The sequence below is a fragment of the Elgaria multicarinata genome, chromosome 11 (assembly GCF_023053635.1).
Source record: "Elgaria multicarinata webbii isolate HBS135686 ecotype San Diego chromosome 11, rElgMul1.1.pri, whole genome shotgun sequence".
NCBI classification, from domain to species: domain Eukaryota; kingdom Metazoa; phylum Chordata; class Lepidosauria; order Squamata; family Anguidae; genus Elgaria; species Elgaria multicarinata.
Window position 1 is genome coordinate 30,325,157 of NC_086181.1, and position 22,159 is coordinate 30,347,315.

At 47.0% G+C, this 22,159-nt stretch overlaps 1 protein-coding gene across 2 annotated transcripts in view; it reads left to right on the forward strand.

Moving 5' to 3' along the window:
• The window catches only part of TTYH1 (tweety family member 1), an 80,341-nt gene that overhangs the window by 27,211 nt on the left and 30,971 nt on the right, over positions 1-22,159 (forward strand). For both annotated transcript variants that reach the window (XM_063137835.1, XM_063137836.1), the window contains exon 2: positions 1,176-1,348. In XM_063137835.1, coding sequence (XP_062993905.1) covers positions 1,176-1,348 — 173 coding nt within the window. The remainder of the gene's footprint in view (positions 1-1,175; positions 1,349-22,159) is intronic.

Consider the following 22,159-nt stretch of genomic DNA (forward strand, 5'->3'; position numbering starts at 1 on the left):
CTTATCTATCCAACCTGTGATTGGAGATAATGAGGGGATTCCTCTCACCCCAGCTCCTCCCAAAGCCCCTGGTTGGTATCCTCCAGGCCAGGAAGCAGAGCTTGGTGTGGGGAGTGGACAAGGCCCTTGGAAAGAGCTCAAGTCTCCGCAGGCCAGATGGGACAACCTCCGCAAACTGGATTAGGCCCACGGGCCGGAGGTTGCCCTCCCTTGTACTAGATAGAAGGATCATAGGAAGGTGATTTATACTGAGAGCTCATCTACACCAAGCAGGATATTCCACTATGAAAGTGGTATATAAAAGGCAGGAGCCACATTACTGCTTTAAAGCGGTATTGAAGTGCACTGACAACTGTTGGGACCCATGACACATCTACACCAAGCAGGATATAACACTATGAAAGTGGCATGAAAGTGGTATATGTTATGTGTCATGGGCCCCAACAGTTGTCAAAAGATTTCAATACTGCTGTAAAGCAGTAGTGTGGCTCTTGCCTTATACTGCTTTCATAGTGGAATATCCTGCTTGGTGTAAATGAGCCCTGAGTCAGACCATTGGTCTGTGTAGCTTTGTATTGTGATCACAGACTGGCAGCAGCTCCCTGGGGCTGCAGGTGGGAGTTTTTCCTCTCTTACCTGGAAAAGCTGTGGATTGAACCTGGGGCCTTCTGAATGCAAAGCAGGTTCTCTACCACTACGCTACAGCCCCTCTTCTGATAGTGGGAAGGCAAGGCCATATTGGACAGGCATTAGCCCCCAGATATTTTCCCCTCTCCAAAGAAAGGTCAAAGTTGGTCCCAACAGGTTTATGCAAGCATGCTTCAGAGAGCTGGGACTACAAACATTTATTGGCAAAGAGAGGCACGTGGGGATATGGTCACAGGGTGGAAAGTACTTGTAAGTGATGCCGGTGGTGTGTATGATCTGGAGTTTACTGTGCAGAAGGTATAACATGTCTGTATTCTGCCTGGACACTTTCAAACACTTCTTCACATTCATGAGGTCTAGAAACCTGACAAAGGAAGGAGGGAGGAAGTTGCAGTTCGTATTTGATGAGGACAGCATGGATTTATCCTGTTTTCCCAGTCATGACAATCTATGGGCCAAAGATTAACTCGCCCCCCCCCCTCCATCCTTTTTGACTTTTTTAAAAAATCTCTTTTCACCACCCCCAGGCGTTGCTGTTTCTGGCTAGCATCTCAGGCCTGTGCTTTGCCATCAGCCTAGTTCTCATCTGCGTCTACCTGATCCGCTTCTGCTGCTGCAGCAATGAAGATGATGAGGAAACCAAGACACAAAGAGTTTGCTGCGTCACCTGGAGCTGCGTGGCGGCTGTTATCGTCTGCTGGTAAACGGAGACTCCCCCTTCCCCCAAAGTGGACAGTCCTGGGCTAAGAATGGCATTCTCCACTAGAGGGGTGGTGGTGAGAGAAATGAATGGCAACAGGGGCTTTGAACCATGCCTCTGGCAACAAAACCCAAGTGCTTCACTCACTGGGGCAGCTTGTATGCTGAGGGAACTCCCAGCCTGACTTCTGCCAACTTACAACACCCTGCAGATGTATACCAGCCCTCCATCCAGCAGGATCAGATGACCCAAGGAGCCAATAAGGTCCCATCTGGTGGCCCTATATAACTAGGCTCCCTGACCTGGTTCCTCACTTAGCCGGGAGGTCCTGCTCCTGTACATGAACGATTATAAGTTCAGTTCCAAGGCTGCTTATCATCATCTGCTTATCTGAAGCAGATTCTGCCCCTTGCTCCTCATTGCCTGCCCGTTTTTACACACCCAATTGCACCTCCAGAGTGGGGCAGAATGATGTCTCAAAGGTGGCATTCTAGGGCCCTTTCTACACCTGCCTTTCCCCCCAGGTCATCCCTGGATTGTCCCTGTGTGTCCAAATGACACACAGGGGATCCCGGGAGCAGGCACAGATGTTCCCTCAATTTTCCCAGGATAGCTGAGACCTTGGTTATCCCAGGTTTACCCATGGGTGGTGTGGATCCCCATCCTAACTGCTTCCCTCATCCCCGTGGGTAGTGGGGGTCAGTAGAGGGAAGGAGCCGGGTCCAGGGACATCAATGGGGGGGGGGAAGCAGGGTCAGGGCTTTTTTTTAAAAAAAAAACTTGATTTTTTACTGAAGCGCAACTGCGTTCCCAGCTCCTGGGTTGTTTTTTTAAATGGCGGGCAAAACAGGCATGATGTCCTTCTTCCCTACCAGGATGTCACACTTCCGTTTGGATGCCCAAGGACGATCCTGGAAGCAGGTTAGCCTGGGATCGTATCCCCCCCCCTCCCTGAAGGCCTTAGGTGTAAAAAGGACCTAGATTTGAATGTAGGAGTCACTCCAGGAACCACTGTAGAGACACCATATTGCCTTGTCGATTGTTTTGTGTTTTTTCCCATGGGCAAGCATTCTACATGACTATCCAAAATTCCCCACCCTTTAATTAAATCGTTCCCCTAGTCCATTACCTGAAGTAGCAATTTCAGCCTACCGCTTGGTAGGGCCTCCATTGTTCAGTTCCTCAGTGTTACTCTGAGGTAATCAACCAGGGATCGGAATTCAAAGACCTTCCATTCTACACATCTACTGTTAGTCTGTATTTGCATTCGACAGTAAGCCATGTTTTTCAGGAACACAGTTTGTTTATGCCTGCTTGGCTCCTCCCACTAACCTGCACCTCTAAACTAAACAGGAACTGAAAGTTCACTATGTCATTTGTATACAGGTTCCTGACTTGCTGGACCCTTCACAAACTAGGTGTGTGGTAGACCAGCATTCCCCAACCTGGTGCCCTCCAGATTTGTTGGCCTACAATTCCCATCACGCCAGGAAACATGACCCTTGACCATGCTGGCTGGGGTGATGGGAATTATAGTCCAACATATCTAGAAGCCACCAGGTTGGGCAAAGTTTTTCTCGGCTTACAAATCCTGGTTTGTTTGGGAGCAACGAACCAGTAATCCCAGTTCAGAGGTTGTAGTGAGCTTTCAATTCTTGGTTAGTTTAGCAGCTCATGCTAATGTGAGGAGCCAAGTAAGTGTGAACAGGCTACATGCAACTTGCATGGAGCTCATTCATGGTAGGCCAGAATTCTCAAGAAACCTGGCTTAGCGTTGTGTGTAATGCAGTGGTACCCTCTTCGAGCAAATGGCTCAAAACCTGCTTCCCCCACTCCAGCATCTCTCCCATCTGGACATTAACCCACTGGAATATTATTGCTCTCCCCGCTTCTTTCAGGGCTCTGACAGTTCACTCCTGTCTCTCACACTAGATGTCCATTCATCCCCCATCATCTCCGCCCCTTTTTTTCTGAACTGAAGCCACAATGGGCCTCTTGTTCCACCAGGAGAATAGGAAATTGTGTCCCATTCTCTCTATCCCGTCACCGCCTCACCAGGCCCCTTTGTCTGTTTGTTATTCCAGGCCCTGCACTCCCTGCAAACTCCTCGCCAACTCCGCTTGTCTCTGCCACCATTACCCTCTGCCTCTGCCCCCCTCCACACACACACACCAACTCTGCTATGATGTGCAGGATTTGAATCAGACATGAACATTCCACTGTCTCAAAGGCAAGAAATCCCCTTCCAAGAGCCAGGAAGAACATATCCTCCCAACATTTTATAGACAAAAATAAAGAGAGTTTTGTATTTGTAACAGTTGAAATATGTACAGGCATAACATTATTTGAGCGGCAAGGCAGCTCTGGAAGCTCGCTCACCATGTTTTGTCAAATCAGCCATCTTCTCCTCAGGGTCAATCTCAGTTTTGTGAAGTTGCAGCAGAAGCTGGCTGTGCATAGCACTGATTGGCCAGTGTTGGCAACGTCATGAATGTCCCCCACTGGCACACATCCTCAGAGCAGCTTTACAACCCTTTCTAAACTCATTGTGCTTTAAAAGAAACAAACAAATGAAAAGTACCAAATGAATGTTTAGATGAATCAACGTACATGCAGTATTTTTTTTTAAAAAAAGAAAGCTGAATATCCCACCTTAATGTGCCAAAAGAGCAAGAAAATCAGCACAGTGGTTTGTATGTTTGTAATTTGCACTGTGAATGAAGCATGTCAGGCATTCCCTCAAAACAAAAATCTGTTGACTCCTGTTTTAACGTTACATATACACCCTTATTCTCACACCAAAGATCATTAGTTGAGTGCCACCCACCCCCACACCATTGTACACTGCTGAATGTCCTTCTCTGCCTTTTGTATGCTGTATTCATTCATTTACTATGCAACAGCTTGTTCTGCTCTAGTTTGCAAAGCGGGGTGTGCTAGTAAACTGATCATAACAGCTTCCTTTTTGGAAAGCTTAAGGATGTCTTAACGGAATGTTTAAGCTCCAAATGGATCTGGTTGTACTTATTATAGAATAGCAGCAACTCAAACACATTCAGCAGCATTTATTAAATAGACACGAGCAGATGGAAGGAACATGGTGCACTGCCATTTTGTAACCAAGTTTGTGCATTTATGTGCATGTGCACTAGAAATCGAGATGCATCATTCCCCACTCAGATGTTTAACTCTTAAGGGACTTGAGGACAGGGCTGAAATCTGCATAACGATTGCGCACACGTGCGTTCACATGAACAACGTTAGTGAAGGCATCACTAACATTTCCCCAAAAGACAATCAGTTTGAGATTACAGGATACTGCTGTAGGTACAAGGTAAAGATAATACCTTTCCAGGGGCAGATAGCAGAAAGGAGATACTGACACTGGCTGATAGAGAAAGTTGGGACCAAACTACATGGGATGTGGATCACCTGAAGATGAATTTCAGGGGGTGGAGGGGAGACTGGTCACTGATTTCCTGTGCCTTGTGTAACTTTGAAATCCTAGCTCCAAGTTCTCCCCTCCCCACCTTCCTTAAATTTAATAGACCACTTTCTTGCCAAAGTATGAAGGGGTCCTTTGCAGTCTTTTGGATCTTGCTCCCTTTCTTTGACTTATTGCTCTCTCAGAGACCCCAAACGTCCTGGCTCCTAGATCTTCACCCTTGTTTTAACTTCCTGGATGCTTTTCTTTTGCTCACCTAGACATCTGAATTTAAAATGCCCTGTTGCTTAAAATTCTTTCCCTTGGTTTGCTCTTTTTAAATGCGCTCTCTGGGCTCATCTACACCAAGCAGGATATTGCACTATGAAAGCTGTATATAGTATGGGCCCATTCAGAAGACACCTTAAATAGGGTGACCATATGAAAAGGAGGACCGGGCTCCTGTATCTTTAACAGGTGTACTGAAAAGGTAATTTCAGCAGGAGTCATTTGTATATATGCGGAACCTGGGGAAATTTCCTCTTCATCACAACAGTTAAAGTTGCAGGTGCCCTGCCCTCTTTTAAAACTGGTCACTCTAGTATAGCTCCTGCAGCTTTAAATGTTGTGATGAAGAGGGAATTTCACCAGGTTCTCCATATATACAATGACACCTGCTGAAATTCCCTTTTCTATGCAACTGTTAAAGATACAGGAGCCCTGTCCTCCTTTTCATATGGCCGCCCTACCTTAAACCATGGCTTTAACCATGGTGGTTAATCCAGAAAGCCAGGCTGTGTTCAGAAGACACCTTAAACCATGGTGAATAATGCTTTTTGCTTTATTCACCATGGTTACAGCCGTGGACTCTTCCCCCACCCCCACAGGGCAAACTGTCATCTTGGCCCTGTGGGGGAGAAGAAAGAGCAAGGGGACAAGGAGCAGGCGGAGGAAACATTGGGGCCTGCTCCAGTTGGACTCCCCTCCTTTGGGAGCAGGACAATCCCATCAGCCCTGTTGCCCGTCCACTTAATCTCTCTCTCTCTCTCTCTCTCTTTTCCTCTTCCCTCCTGAACAACTTTTCCTTGTGTGACATGTCTTTGTTAGACTGTAAACCTGAGGGCAGGGACTGCCTTTTTTACTAACTAATTGTAAGCCGCTCCGAGAGCCTTTTTTGGCTGAGGAGCGGGGTGTAAGTATGATTAATAACAACAACAACAACAACAACAACAACAACCATGGTTAAAGCCATGGTTTAAGGTGTCTTCTGAATGGGGCCTATGGGCCTTCCTAGACGAGGCCTTAGCGCGCCTTCTGTCCCGGCTTCCCTGCTGTGCGTCCAGATGACGCACAGGGGAATCCGGAGACAGGCCGCGCTGAGGCCTTCTCCAACGCGCCATAAGCGAATTCGCTTATGGCGCGCCTTTTCCCCAGCTCCGGCCTGAGGCCGGAGCTGGGGAAGGTCTAGGGACTTCCGTGGCTTTTTGCGGCTAATCGCTTACTCACGAGTAGCCACAAAAAGCCGCGGACTGGCCACAGCGCTGAGCGCTGTGCCCATCGGCCGGGGAGATCCCGGGAGGGAAAAGGAGGGGAGACGACACAGGACACACACACACACACACACACACGCACGGAGGGAAAAGGAGGGGAGATGACACAGGACACACACACACGCACGGAGGGAAAAGGAGGGGAGACGACACAGGACACACACACACACACACGGAGGGAAAAGGAGGGGAGATGACACAGGACACACGCACGGAGGGAAAAGGAGGGGAGATGACACAGGACACACGCACGGAGGGAAAAGGAGGGGAGACGACACACGGGACATGGAGGGAGAGAAAGATCAGGAAGGGATCAGGAGCGGATGGGGGGGGGTTAACTAATAAAAAACCCTTACCTTCTCCGCAGTCTTCGGGCGCACGTGGCCCCTTTAAACTTTTTAAAAAATGGCCGGCGCTGCAGGGCTTCCGTCGTCCCTGCGCGTTGTGCGTCTAGGAGGCTGGGCGGCGCGCGTTAAAGTTTGCACGCCGTCGCCCCGCCTCCCTGCCGGCTTATCCCGGCAGGTCTAGCAAGGCCCCAAGTGTCAATGGGCACCAACAGTTGTCAGTGCACTTCAATACTGCTATAAAGTAGTAGTGTGGCTCCTGCCTTTTAAATACCGCTTTCATGCCACTTTCATAGTGCACTATCCTGCTTGGTGTAGATGAGCCCCCCCCCCACCTCTCTCTCTCTCTCTCTCTCTCTCTCGTGTATATGCAGCATCTAATGCTCACTGAGGACCTTTGTAAGGGTCAGGGTGTATGCTCATTACACGGTCTCCAAACCAATCTTTACAATATTGATAACAACAGTGTGCTGAATCTTTTCATTCCCCTAGGAAAAAAATCATGTTGGCTATGGCATTTTCTTCCATAAAACTATACGGAGAGTGAAGAAAAGACTTACAAAGCCTTTAATTAAACAGACACAATGTCAGGTCCTTTTAAGTTTAGAGAGTGTTCGATGACTCAGCCAGACAAGAGAGATCAAGAGAAATTCCCAATGATTCCTGGATTTCTTGCTCAAAAATAAACTTCAAGGAGGTTAGCAGATACAGAGAGATGAGCCATTCTGCAGATCCAAAATTAATTAGAACTTGCACTTTGACAATGAAGTCTATGATGGGGCCACGGGCGGTTCTACTCCTGTCTCTTAGAATATTCCCCATGCTAAATCAATTTGAGCCCCTGTGGTCCATCAAAAGCAAGCTCACTGATGAAGCAAAGGGCAATAGGGCCATCATGCTGATGTTACAGAGGATGCTGGGCCTACAGCTCTCAGATCACACGCTGGAGCATTTTTCCTCTTCCTTTGCTGGGTGGCGCTTATCCTCTGTGAAATGTTGGCGAGCATACATAAAAAGATAATTGATAGTTTGTACTGCATAGGTAAAATTGGAAAAGCGTAAGGCAGCAACAGCCAATGTCTCCAGCCTGGTGGTGAGGGAGCAGCCTCCCCGAGCCATTACATTATTATGCTCCCCTCAGCAGCTTGGCCAGTCTGGGGCCCCAAGCTGAAAAACCTAGCAGACACCCCTCTGACTGGGAAAAAGGAGAGAAGCCTTCAAACACATCTCCTAACCTACTGCTGTGGCCTCTTTCAACCTACCAGAACCCAATCCCTGGAGTGAAAGCCGCTCTCTAATAATGTCCCCCACTTCCTCAGTAGAAAGATCTTGCTGCTCTCCTCCCCCTCTCCCCAAAGAACACCCCAGCCCTGTCCTGATTTGACAAGGGTCGAATTGGGGTCCATTCCCAGCCGCTTTGGGAACGAGCCCAGCAACCACAAAAAAGAAGGCCCCCATTCATGCCAAGACTGTACCCATTCATGGCGGGAACAATGGTTCCTCTGTTTTCTTGGCCCCAATTGGGTAGGTTGCGGGTGTGTGGGGAAGGACTGCTTCAAGAGACCCTGCCCCACAACACAATCGTTCCAAATCCTTCCAACAGCAAAGAGCCCCAACAATGGAGACGGGCTCGGCCCATGGTGCGAGGAACAAAAGCCGTTGCTAAGGAGTTGCTAAGCGCTGGCTTAAGCCTCATGGCTAGGCCTGTGCTTTACATACAGGCCACACCATTTATGCTAATAGGCATTTTGTTACCTTCACCTTGCCAGGGACATTGCTTGCTTGTTACCCCCATGAGTGACAGCCTGGGGTCACGGTTCAAGACAGGGTGAGGTGAGGATATTCGTTATTAGATTGCCGGACACAATACAAGGCAGGGCTCCTGCACTCTTGAACAGTTGTGTAGACAGGAGAATTTCAGCAGGTGCAACTTTTTCCATCATGATAGGAGAAAAACAAAAGCCAAAATTCTTCTCTTTATGCAGCTATTAAAAGAACAACGACTTCAGAGTTTTTGTTTTTAAGGTAGGGCGTCTTTCGACAGTGAAGATCCTTCTCCCAGGGGTTATACAAAAAGAATAAACCCAGTCTTGGCAAATACCAGGATGAATTTTCGTTATACCATGGAAATATTCTGTTAGTTGCGTGAGACCCAAGAAAGGTAGCTAAGGATGTGTGCTTGGGGACCAAAGTAGGCATTAAATGGAGGGAAAGTATAACACTTTCCTGGTTTGTGTGTGTGTTTTAATGAAAAGCAGCAATGGGAGCAGAGGAACAGTGGCGGATAGTCTATGTGAGTAACTGTTTCTCCTCTGGCAATTTTTACACTCAAAATTGCCTCCCTCCCACCCACCAGCTGTTTTTCCAACTGCAGAAGAAAACACAACTGTATCATATCCTCCAGAGGTGGAAAAACAGACTGAAGGGAGGTAATTTTAACAGGCAAAACAGCGGGAGGAAAAGGGTTAAGCAGCCTCTTTGCGATTGCTGCCATTCCTTTCCTCATGCTGACAGCCTCTGACGGCTGCTTTTCATTTAAGCATAGCTTGGAAGTGTTACCAGCGTTAAGAGTCCCATATGTTGTTCTGGTTTCTTTTTTAACTCTCCCCCCCCCCCCCCGCCAGCCACTCCTAACTCACTTCAGAATCTGATTCTCTTCTTGAACATGTAAACAAGCTAGAGGCTGGCATTTGTTCAAGGGTTATCTCAGGATAACTGATTGCACCAGCAGGCCAACAGAACCGGGACATGGAATCTGAAGAGCAACTAGTATTGAAAGGTGCACGCTACACACCTTACCCCAAATTTATTCACACAGAAATGCTTTTTAATGGGTTGTTTGTAACTAAAATTGAACATGCTGTTTCCATGGGCTCATCTACACCACTTTCATAGTGGAATATCCTGCTTGGTGTAGATGAGCCCCAAGCATGTGGTTTAGGACTGAAATACTAGCCTATAGGGTGCTTGGCCTGTGACATGGGTGCCACAAGTGGTGCTTTGGGATACTTCAGAGCAAGAGATCAAATCAACCAGCCTGCACTCCTGTTTGCTTCTCCAAGCTCCCTCTGGCTGGCTGCTCCCAGGCGCAGTAGAAAAAACGCAAAGCCACCACACGGCAACTGAAAGTAGAATACGGGTGGGGTGCATGTATTGTGTAGCCAAGCTGCACTCTCTCAAGCTTGGTCTAAGGTGGGAATGAAGTGGATGAACTCCTGAGGCAGTAGGGTTGACTGCACTAGTACAGATTGCAAATGGTGGAGCACATTATTGAATGCAACCCTATGTAAAAATGAAGAATCCTGCAAGTAGAAATCAACTACGTACAGGAGTGGGTTTAGCTCTAGAACAGCGGCTCTCAACCTGTGGGTCGGGACCCCTTTGGGGGTCGAATGACCCTTTCACAGGGGTCGCCTAAGACCATCGGAAAACACATATTTCCGATGGTTTAGGAAACTGTATTGACTGAACTATGTCATGTATCATCTTTTGTATTATTAAAGCTATTGTTATATATTATTTTCATTAGCAAACTATCCCATGACAATGGATCGTGTAGAGAAGAACGAAAATAATTTTATGGTTGGGGGTCACCACAACATGAGGAACTGTATTAAAGGGTCGCGGCATTAGGAAGGTTGAGAACCACTGCTCTAGAACATTACTTTCTGATGTGCTTGCAGGGAGGTTTTGGGTTTGCTTTTTGTTTTTGGCATGTGGGAGCATTACAAAATCGGATCCCCAATCTACAGGTAGTAGTGATACAGGGCTCATCTACACCAAGCGGGATATTCCACTATGAAAGTGGTATATAAAAGGCAGGAGCCACACTACTGCTTTAGAGCAAGTAGTGTGGCTCCTGCCACACTAGCAAGTATTGAAGTGCACTGACAACTGTGGGGACCCAGGACACATCTATACCAAGCAGGATATAGCACTATGAAAACAGTATGAAAGCAGTATATGGTATGTGTCAATGGGCCCCAACAGTTGTCAGTGCACTTCAGTACCACTATAAAGCAGTAGTGTGGCTCCTGCCTTTTATATACCACTTTCATTCAGCTTCCATCGTGGAATATCCTGCTTGGTGTAGTTGAGCCCACAGTTTACTATTTCAGAATTCACCACCTCATGGATACTCGAGGCCTTGACTTGGCCCTTGAGTTGACACAGTTACGTGAGATTCTCAGAGTGGGGAATTATGTGTCCAGAACCAAATTCTGCATTTGTGTGAAATACAAGCTGTCCTGACCATAATTACTTTAGTAATAATATTTTTCTAGCTTCTTATTACTACAGTGCTACTTAGATGGCCCAAGACATTTTTGAGCCTAAAGCAGAAAATCCAAATAGTGTCTCCATGGTGGTAAAAAAAAGTATTAATCAATGGACCTCCCCACAATGATCAGAGTGGGTAGGCAAACTCATGTGGGGAGGCAATGACCTTCCAGGTCTCCTTGTCCTAAACCATTTAGGATATAAAAGTCATGACCAGCTCTTTAAACTGGTCTCAGCCACTAAAAGCCACTGAGGGCTCATCTACACCAAGCAGGATATTCCACTATGAAAGTGGTATATAAAAGGCAGGAGCCACACGACTGCTTAATAGCAGTATTGAAGTGCACTGACAACTGTTGGGGCCCACTGACACATACCATATACCGCTTTCATACCACTTTCACAGTGCTATATCCTGCTTGGTGTAGATGTGTCCTGGGCCCCAACAGTTGTCAGTACACTTCAGTACCACTATAAAGCAGTAGTGTAGATCCTGCAGTGCACTTCACTGCTGAAATAAAGCAGTAGTGTGGCTCCTGCCTTTTATATACTGCTTTCATAGTGGGATATCCTGCTTGGTGTAGATGAGCCCTGAAATTGACGCAACAACAGAGCCTCATGTTCCAAGGAACTGACCTTAGCCACAACATTTTGCAGCAGCAGAAGTTTATTGCCGGAATATTATTAATTCCCTTTTCTTAGCAGATTACGTGGTAGATCTTTAGTGACCAGCACAGAGTTGATGTTTAGTTAGGGTGACCATATGAAAAGGAGGACAAGGCTCTTGTATCTTTAACAGTTGTATTGAAAAGGGAATTTCAGGAGGTGTCATTTGTATATATGGGGAACCTGGTGAAATTTCCACTTCATCACGACAGTTAAAGCTGCAGCAGCCCTGCCCTCTTTTAAATCTGGTCACTCTAGTATAGCTCATGCACCTTTAACTACTGTGATGAAGACCAAATTTCACCAGGTTCTCCATATATACAAATGACACCTGCTGAATTCTATGCAAATGTTAAAGATACAGGAGCCCTGTCCTCCTTTTCATATGGTCACCCTACGTTTAGTGCCTGTTAAACAGGAGGAGGAGCCATAGAAGAACTAGGCCAGCATCGCAATATTCCCTGTAACTCCCTTGTTGTTAGAGAATTGCTAGTCTCTTGGTCCTTGATCCTTTTCAGTGCTTGTTGCTGGATCATTACTACAACTTTACTGAATGCAGTTACAATATTGGTTGCCAGTTATAACCAGAACATTACTATACCCTTTCTAGATAATTGTTAATCTCTCATTATTAGAGCATTACCAGCTTCCTTACTGCCAGAAATTGCTTAGTATTGTGTTTTTAATCATTACTAGTCCCTTGTTAGTAGGGAATTACCAATTCCTTGTGCAGGAGCATTAGTATTCCTGTACTGCTACAAAGTTATTAATTCTCTGTTGATCCAGTGTTACTGGATTACAATTGACCTGTTATCAGAACATCTGCTGGTTCCCTTTGATAAAATATCACTATTCTCTTATTTCTAGAAACCTGCAGAGAATATTAGTTCTTTGTTACTAGATCCTTGTTATCATCATATTGGTACCCTGTTGTTTATTAGCATATCAGTATCTGTTAGAATATGACAACATCCTCATTACTAGCATGTTACACATTCTCTGTTGCTAGAATGTTACTAACTCCCCCAAACATTTGCTAGTCATCCGTGGCAATTAGACCAGCCTTCTTGGTATGTCCTAAAACATAGTTATCCTACACAGCTTTATATTTCTTTTAAACTATTAAAGCCATTTAAATGTCATTCTTCTCCCAAAATGTCTTGGGAATAGTAGACAAAATGTCTTGAGAATAGCCTATTTGGGACAGATGTTCAAATGTCTTGGGATTAAAGAGGGAATTTCAGCAGGGGTAGCTAATCTTGTCTACACTATTAAAGGTGCAGGAGCCCTATCCTCTTTTACGTCTGGCCACCCTAGAGGTGGCAAACCTACTTCAGGAGGGCAGATGACCCCTTAAGCCCTCTGTGGGCCACATGGTGTTATGTAGCCAAGGCCCTACTCTTGATGTCAGTGGATCTCTCCTGATATCAGCTGGCCAGGGATCAGTTTGGCCCACCCTGTGCCTCAGGCAGGGACTCAAATCGGATGTGCATGAGCTTTTTCCCAGCTGGAGAAAGCCCCTGCACACTGAAGCTACCATAACTGAGGTGGCAAATGGAGGAGCACTCCTCCACCCCATACCTCATTCAGGGCAGCTTTGCCAGGCCTGTGCCTTTCCTGATTGGGGAGGTCATGGGGCAAGTGAAATACTTAGTGTGCTGCTCCTCTTGCAAACTAGGAGGGCAAGTGGTCTGATCAGGTGGAATCCCTGCTGTTATCTACGCCCAGATAACAAAGGCAGAGCTTGGGGGAGGGGCCTCTACTGGGCCCCTGCAGACCAGATAGGTTGGCCCAGTGGGCCACGTTGGCCCACAGCCTATAGGTTCCCCATCCCTGCTATTGCAGTTTGATGAGAATGCTTAGGGTTCCCAGGGTTAGCTCTGCCATGCAGCAGGGCGAAGTGTCCTGTTTCAGGTGGCATTGCAGGTGTGGGTGTACAACAATGCAAGAATTGTGTCTGAATGGTACAGCAAAATAATAATAATAATTAATACCTAGTGGGAGTGTGGCATTTGGATTCCACTTTAGGCAGCAAAATGTTTTGGGCCAGCATTGACAGTTCACAGAGTTCTCTGGAAGCAGAACTACACATTGGCTATATTTGGATGTAACAGTAAGCTGTCAATAAATAATGAGCATACTGGTTTCTTGTTCACAAGCAGTACACTCAGGCATTCTGCCCAATCGACCCGTCTTGAACCTGGAATCCCTGGTTTGTCATTCCCCTAATCAACCAGATTCTGGACCCAGGGTTTAAAGTTGGTTTCCCATTCCTGGTTTGTTATGGGAACAACAAGCCAAGGTCCAGGTTTGTCTGTAATGGGAAGCTTTTCCTTCTAGATTAGTTTCTGGTTAGTTTAGCCACTCCTACAAACAGGAGGAGCCAAGTGGGGATCATTGGGCAGTGTATGGGAGTATTTTCAGCCATTCTGGCTTATTTGTCATTCTGTGATACTTTTTCCAATTCTTTTGGGTTTTGATATAATTCAACTGCTGGGGATGCAATTTGGAGCAGAAAGGCAAAAAAATAAACAAATCTCCCCCTACCAGTTACTTTTACCCCTGCTGAGAAAAAGATGGGGGTACCTATATCTTTGCCTCAGTGGGGTTAAAATTAACTTTGAGGAGGGCAATTTTTTATCAGAAAAACAGCACAAGGGGAAAGAGTTAAGAAGCCTGCTACTCTTCCAATTCAGACTGCAGCATATATGTTTAAAAGTCTGAAAACAGAATCATGGAACTACAAGTAACATGTTGTTCCAGCCTGAGGCGTTGGGAAACCAGTCTGAGGCTGTAGTGTGGATACACCCTAAGTCTTGTTTCTCCACTGGGTCCAGTCCCTGTCGCAGAAGTGTTACTCCATCTTCATGCTGTGTGGATGGATGACCTATGTGATCTCTTTGCTTTTTGGAGTGCACCAGAAGAGCGGGTGGCTGAGGAATATTTTTAGCATGAGAACCTTTATTCATCTAGCCCAGGGAGAAATATCCCTTCCAGCTGGATGGGCAGGGGGCTCCAGCAGCCAGATGCCACCCGTTCACAGCACAGAAACCAGCCGGGAGCAGTGAATGGCCATTTGCTCATCAGAGGAAAGACCAGAAGTGCCAAGATGCCTTCGTTCTCTGGAATGGGAGACAGTTTTGATTAATTACAACAGGAAGAGGACTAGGAGACAGACATGTTTTCTGAGGAGTCGCAATATGAGTTGGAAAACCAACGGGAACCAGAGGATCCTAAAAAAGTCATGAAATCAAAAGCTACTTAGTGCACCCCCACAATCTCAAAGGCAGAATGACCTACCTGGCAAGCTCCCAATTGACCAATGCTCTCCACACCACACTGTGGTGTGTAGGATTTAAACTGTTGGCCTTGGAATGGGGAGAAGTGGGTTAAAAACCTCCTGTGAAGCTGACCTTGAGCCAATCCTTATTTCTTGGTATAACCTATGTGCCTCACAGGATTGTTGTTTGTGAATCCTGTGGGCCAAACTAGTTGCCTTGGTGAACGGGCTGGGTTACAAATGTGGGAGATTTATTATTATTATTATTATTATTATTATTATTATTATTATTATTATTAAATTAATTTTAATCCTCCACAGGGTTCAGGGAGCATACATAGTCCTTCCAACAATCCTATGAGTAAGTTAGTAAGTAAATAGTTTATTTGTGCAGCAAAAGCCATTACAATAAACAAAACACATCAAAAATAACAACCAAGAACAAGATATACATCAGTTTAAAACAATAATAAAACCTAACACTAAAAGATTACGAGTAAGTTAAGTTTAGACATAATAACTGGCTCAAGGCCACCTGCATTGAGCAGGGGGTTGGACTCGATGGCCTTGTAGACCCCTTCCAACTCTGTTATTTCTATCTTTCTCTGTATTTCTATCTATCTCTGTACCCTATCTTTCCTCTCTCATCTCACACTGTTGCCCCGCTCGTGCTCTTCGCTCCTCTAATGCCATGTTTCTCACCTGCCCAAGGGTCTCTACTTCCCTTGCTCGGCTTCGTCCATTTTCTTCGGCTGCCCCTTACGCCTGGAACGCTCTTCCAGAACATTTGAGAACTACAAGTTTAATCGCAGCTTTTAAAGCTCAGCTAAAAACTTTTCTTTTTTCTAAAGCTTTTAAAACTTGATTTTGTTCTGACTTTTATACTGTTAGTTTTACTCTACCCTGTGCCTGTTCGGTGCATTCTCTTCCCCTTCTTATTGTTTTATTATGATTTTATTAGAATGTAAGCCTATGCGGCAGGGTTTTGCTATTTTATTGTTTTACTCTGTACAGAAGGACTGAGGGGACAGGAGCAGGCAGAAGTAACATCGGGGCCTGCTCCTGCTGGACTCTTCCCCCCCCCCACAGGGCAAACTGCCATTTGGGCCCTGTGGGGAAGAAGAAGGACCGAGGGGACAGGAGCAGGCAGAAGTAACATCGGGGCCTGCTCCTGCTGGACTCTTCCCCCCCCCCCCCCACAGGGCAAACTGCCATCTTGGCCCTGTGGGGAAGAAGAAGGACCGAGGGGACAGGAGCAGGCAAAAGTAACATCGGGGCCTGCTCCTGCTGGACTCTTCCCCCCCCCCCCCCACAGGGCAAACTGCCATCTTGGCCCTGTGGGGAAGAAGAAGGAACAAGGGGACAGGAGCAGGCAGAAGTAACATCGGGCCCTGCTCCTGCTGGACTCTTCCCCCCCCCCACAGGGCAAACTGCCATCTTGGCCCTGTGGGGAAGAAGAAGGACCGAGGGGACAGGAGCAGGCAGAAGTAACATTGGGGCCTGCTCCTGCTGGACTCTCTCTCTCTCTCTCTCTCTCTTTCTTTCTCTCTCCTCCCTCCCTCCCTCCTTGACTCCTTTTCCTTGTGTGTCATGTCTTTATTAGATTGTAAGCCTGAGGGCAGGGACTGTCTTTTTTCCTAAGTGTAAGCCGCTCTGAGAGCCTTTTTTGGCTGAGGAGCGGGGTATAAGTATGATAAATAAATAAATAAATAAATAAATACAGCACCATGTACATTGATGGTGCTAAATAAATAAATAAATAAATAAATAAATAAATAAAATAATAATAATAATAATAATAATAATAATAGCAAGTGTTATGACTGAGCAGGCCTTATCTGAAGATGGCTCTCGCTGGTTCCATTTGAACACTCGAAACCACTGTACCATGCCACCTCTCAGTGCTGCAAGCAGAGAGAAAGTAGGCTGCAAGTAGGATCAAACCTAGAGCCAAACCACATGCTGAAAGAGAAGACACCTTCCTTCCACCTATCTCCCCTCCCCTCCCCTCCACACACACACAAGGATTGCCTGAGGTCAAATTTGCTTTCCAGCCAGATCCTGAGCAAGAGCAAAACCAGATTCAAACACATGGCTGTTCATAATTTGATGTCTGCAGTATGTGTGAATCCACCACCAGATCAGACACCACAGAAAGACACTGTCTCTTGTCTCCTCTGCAAATTGGTTGAGAAGGAGTCTGTTCACACATTTTAGCGTCAAATCCTCAAGTGCGAACATGTGGTGACAAATCAAGTTAGGGATGCGCATGTATAAACTGGCCCTGAAGTTAAGCTATGGCATCCACTACCACGAGAAGTAGTGATGGCCACCAACTTGGGTGAGGTCCTTCTGGCTTCGGGGGCTGCGCAGGGAGCATCTAAGGGACACATCATGCCCCAGGGACAAGGTTGTGAACCTCTGCTATACTGGCACACAGTTAAGGTCGGGATATCTGGGGACAGAAAAAGAGACAGCGTTCTGAAGGAATTCTCATACATGGGCAAGAACACAGGACCTCTGTAGAAGACCTTTTGCCTCCTCATATGTAAATGTATGAAAGATTAGGGTCTTCCTTCCCAGTTCATCCAGGTAGTGTGGGGCCTGCTTCCCTCCTCTAGCAGGGCCACTAGGAAGGTGGAATAGATGGAGGTTTTCTTGTGAGGGGTTTTGCGAGTGAGGCAAAGGGGTGAGAGGAGGAGAGAACTTGGCACCCCTTTAAACTGCGTGAGATGTGAGGTACAGCAGATATGCCTTGAGTCACTGCTAGGGTGGCCAGGTGTCCAACTTTACAGAGGAAGGTCTCTATTTTGGAGATCTGACAGAGAAGAGTCCTCTATTTGCAGGTGTCCTCTGTTTGATGGGCTTTTTGGGCCAGATCTACACTAAGCAGGATATAACACTTTGGAAACAGTATATGTAATGTGTCCTGGGCCCAAACAGTTATCAAAACCAGTATAAACCGTTATAAAGCAGTAGTGTAGATCCTGCCCTGGTCTAAGGCAAGATCTACGCTACTGCTTTATAATGGCATTGAAGTGCGCTGACAACTGTTGGGGCCCATGACACATTCCATATGCCGTTTTCAAACTGCTTTCATAGTGTTATATCCTGCATGGTGTAGATCTGGCCCAGGTCTGGTTTAAAAATAAAGAGCCATCATAAAGAGGAGAGACAGGGGCCTTGAAGTTGCCCATCGACAGTTAGCATCCAGCAACGGACTGAACAGGCACCCAGGTCACCGTGAAATGTCTTGTATTTCTAATTAGATGATCGTTATTATTTCTAAATTTGCAGCTATACATATACATTTGCGCACGCCAAAGTCATGCAAATCAGTGTCCTCTTTTGGGGGGGCGGTGTGGAAATGGCTACGGGTTGTGGGGGCTGGCTCAAGTGCTCCCCCAGATCCGGAAGCCGGCCCTGCTTTTGCTGATCCACCTGCTCTTCCTTCACACTGCAACCCCTCCTCCATTCACACTTCAACCCCCAGCCATGCTCCCTTCTCCTCTCCCTCCATTCACATACCCACCCAACTCTCACACAAGTCTGCGCCCCCCTCCCCACCCCCATCTCTGCCTCTTTCAGTCACACCAGGCCCTCTCTTTCTCTTTCTCCCTAAATCTCATTTCTATGACAACCACCGCCCCCTCCTCTTCCTCCTCCTCCTCCTCCCACAGCCTCACAGGGCGGGAGAGAGGCAGCGACATTCTCATGATAATCTTGCTTTTTCACTAGATGGGAAGCAGTTCCCAGACTGAGGGGGTGAGGGATAAAAAAGCGTAGTGGTGGGGGGTAGGGTGGGGCGGTGTTCCTGGCTCCGATCCCACCCCCCTCTACGAGCCCTCTCTATCCACCACTCTCTTCCCAAAGCAGTTGGGCATCTTGTTTCCCATCCTACCCCACCCTTCCCTAAACCCCCAGATCTCATTCCAGTGTGCCCAAATGATAAATTTGGCATCCTCGCCTCAGAGCCTTCAGTTTTTTCCTCAGAAATCTTGTGTAGGTGGCGCAGGAGTGGGGGGAGAATGCAGAAACTCCACCCTCTGCTCCTTCTGCAGCTCTCGTTCTCACACAGCCGCACCACAATATGCCGCTTCGCCTCAGGAAGCGGCCAGGTGCCAACTGTGAATTCCCTCACAGGCATGTCCTCAGTTTTCTCAGGTGTCCTTTGAAAAGTGAGATGAGTGACCTGGTTGCTGGAAGGCCGGGTGCCCGTCTTGGGCCACCAGCAAATGCCCACCTTGCTGGCCTCGGGAGCTGGCTGGGAATGGGCACGAGGGACTGGAAGCTTGGGTTGGTGGGTGTCTAGTTGTGAGGCTTCGTAAGTGAGTTCAGTGTTCTGATAAGCCGTTCTCAAAGCCTGCCAAAGAAAAGGTTCGATTTCCCACGCGAAGCGTTACTCGGTGTTTGAATAAAAAGGAGTTCTTCAGGTGGCGGCATCAGGTGTGGTGGGTAAATGCTGCGCCCCACAGGCCCCAAAGTGCTTATGGCTGCTAATGCCAGCCACTTTTCTCTTTAATGTTTTTAAATTAACTTTGTGTTTATACTTGGCACTCTGAAGAGAAGTGCCAGGTGAGTTAACTGCAGTCACCACTGCCTTAATTTCCCCAGCACGCCTTTGGGCTTTAAGGTAGGGTGCACAGGCATTCTGAAGAGATTAAGATGGCGGTGGCAGCTTCACCTTAGGTACAATCCTATGCATGGAGAGAGAGAGAGAGAGAGAGAGAGAGAGAGAGAGAGAGAGAGAGAGAGAGAGAGAGAAGTCTTATGTATGTTTAGACAGTGTTAGTTGGGGCATGGTGGTATCATGACTAGGCCTGTTGCCCTTAGACTGGGGGAAGGAGTTTCAGGCGACCAGTCAGAATCAGTTTCTGAAGCAGAAGAGACGGCGCCAGAAACATGCCAGCCTACATGGGGAGTGACGGAGGTGACTCTCACGGGTTCTTCACCAGCTGGGAATGAACTCTTGCCAGACCTTATCTCTGAAAACGGTAACAACACACAGTCTGTGGGAAATCAGTATTGTCCTGTGAGGGAAGGCACTTAAGGGTTAGTTGATCCTAGATTACGCCGCAGACTAAAACGGGCAGAGCAAAAGGAAGGTGGGAGAAGGGCGGCCCGGCTATCCTCTTGCCAACCGCTTCTTCAGAACCAATCTCCCTGAAGTTAAAGCATTCTGAGGAAAGGGCTTTCCGTTCTTCTTGAAAGGACAATTGTCTCAACTTAGTTTACATAGTTTTGCCTAGAGGAAAGTTGCCAGAGGTTAGACTCTCTTCAGGTGGGAAGAGATGTTTATTCCCTAAATAAAGCTTTGTGGATTACGTGGCAGACCTCTTTATTGTCTCCCAATAATGCAGGAGGTTTGGGGAAAACTCGACAGCTGGGAGCTGTAGGACTTCGTTTCTGCACCGCTAGTAATTCATTTTTCACTTTTGGGCTGTGGACTGCTGGCCACCAACACAACTCCTGGTTAGCTCACCGGAGACTACCGTGGTGGTGCTGAGAGGAACCCTGGAGGGCACTTTGCCCAAGGCCCATTCAGCCCTGGCACTGCTAACTAAGCAGAGAATTAAGCTACTATCTTTAAATTACAAGGAAAAGCATCCAGGCAGTATTCTACGCAATCGCTCAGTAAGAAGCCAACCTGTTCCTGCCTACCAGAGTTCTAGCCAGCGAGTGTGAAAGCACTCGGATAACTGACAAGCAATAGGCAATTAAATTTGTATAAATATTTAATACAATTAATTGTCTTTAATCAGCCTACCTGTGTTTAAGTTCCGGCTGTTGGGCATCAATTCTCTACCCTCTTCACCACCGTATATCCTTAGGCCTCTACAACACAACATTTCTGGCTGCAGGCCTGCTGATCACCTGGAAGCAACAAATGTTTATTTACAGGCATATCTACCATTTAGTATGGCAGTAAGGTGTCATGTCTATCAGTGGTATAAAAAGATGCAGGTATAAAGAGATGAGTGGAAGGTTGGAGAGTTATACCGAACTGCCCCAGCCCTCCACTTATGTGTGGAAATGGAAGGAGAGAGGGAAATATGTCTTTATTTATTCTGATTCATAACCACTCCTATCCACAAAGCTACAAAACGTGTTTAAAATATAGAATACTAAACACACACACACACACACACACACACACATACTATACTATAGGCTTATAGGAATCACTAGATTTTAGGGGAGAAACCTGTGCAAAACCCTGCATGTGAATTGGCCCTGAAAGTGTGGTTCAGGTAAATTGAAGTGTGAGGATAAGCAAGATTGACTGAAAGCAGGATGGCCGGTATTTTGGTCCCTCCTGGGTTAATCCCTGTACATTTTGGATGCAGCTGTTTCCTGCATGCTTGTGTCATTACCAGAAAGACTATAATTACCCACCCAGCATGCTTCATAATTACAGTTAAGAAGCAAGCCAGGGGGTGGGTGAGCAAACGCTAGCTGTCAGGAGACAGCATTCGATAGATGGGCCAATCCAGGAGAAGAGAGAGACAGAGAGAGATGGGATGGAATGGGATAGGACGGGACGGGATGGGGAAATACCGGATCTCCCTTGTGCACTGTTCCTTTCACACTCACTTGTCCCCTCTCTATGCAAATCCCTTCCCAATCCCCAGCCAGCTGCTATAAGGAGCTTAGACATTTTTTCCCGGGCTGCTGCTGCTGCTCCCCTATGCATCTTTGCGCGCTTCCCTCGTTTCCTTCCCTGCTCTCCCTCCCCATCTGTGCTGCTTCTCTGGATGCAACCCCTTCTTGCAAATATCCCCTCCGCTGCGCCCAGGGGAGGATTCCATCCCATTCCTGCTCTGAATCCATCCCGGGCATGGCTATATGGCAGTTTTGAACCAGTGGGGAATGCACATCTGATGTGCACCCAACCGCCACATGTGCCTGTGACCGTCTGCGTCAGTCTGCTGTGTACCTCTTGCCAATCCTTGCCCACAGATGGTGATCATAGAGGGACCAGCAGAGGCTGCGTGCAGTAGTCTGCAAAAAAGAAAGGGTCCTTGCTTTTCAAAGATCCTTTCTTCTGCTGCTGCTGTGTTGTATTTAAGCACAGCGAACTGTCCCTTAGGTCAGAAGACTCCTAGCTCCCCATTCCCTTGCTTTCTTTGGGCTAAGAGAAACCCCTGTTGCAGCCTTGCATTAAAAGCCCTGCCAGAGCAATATATATAACCCAATTTACCAATACTTTTGTGGAGCCTGAATACAGTAAACAGGAGTGGGCAGAAGGTTAGTCGCTAGATGTTTTAA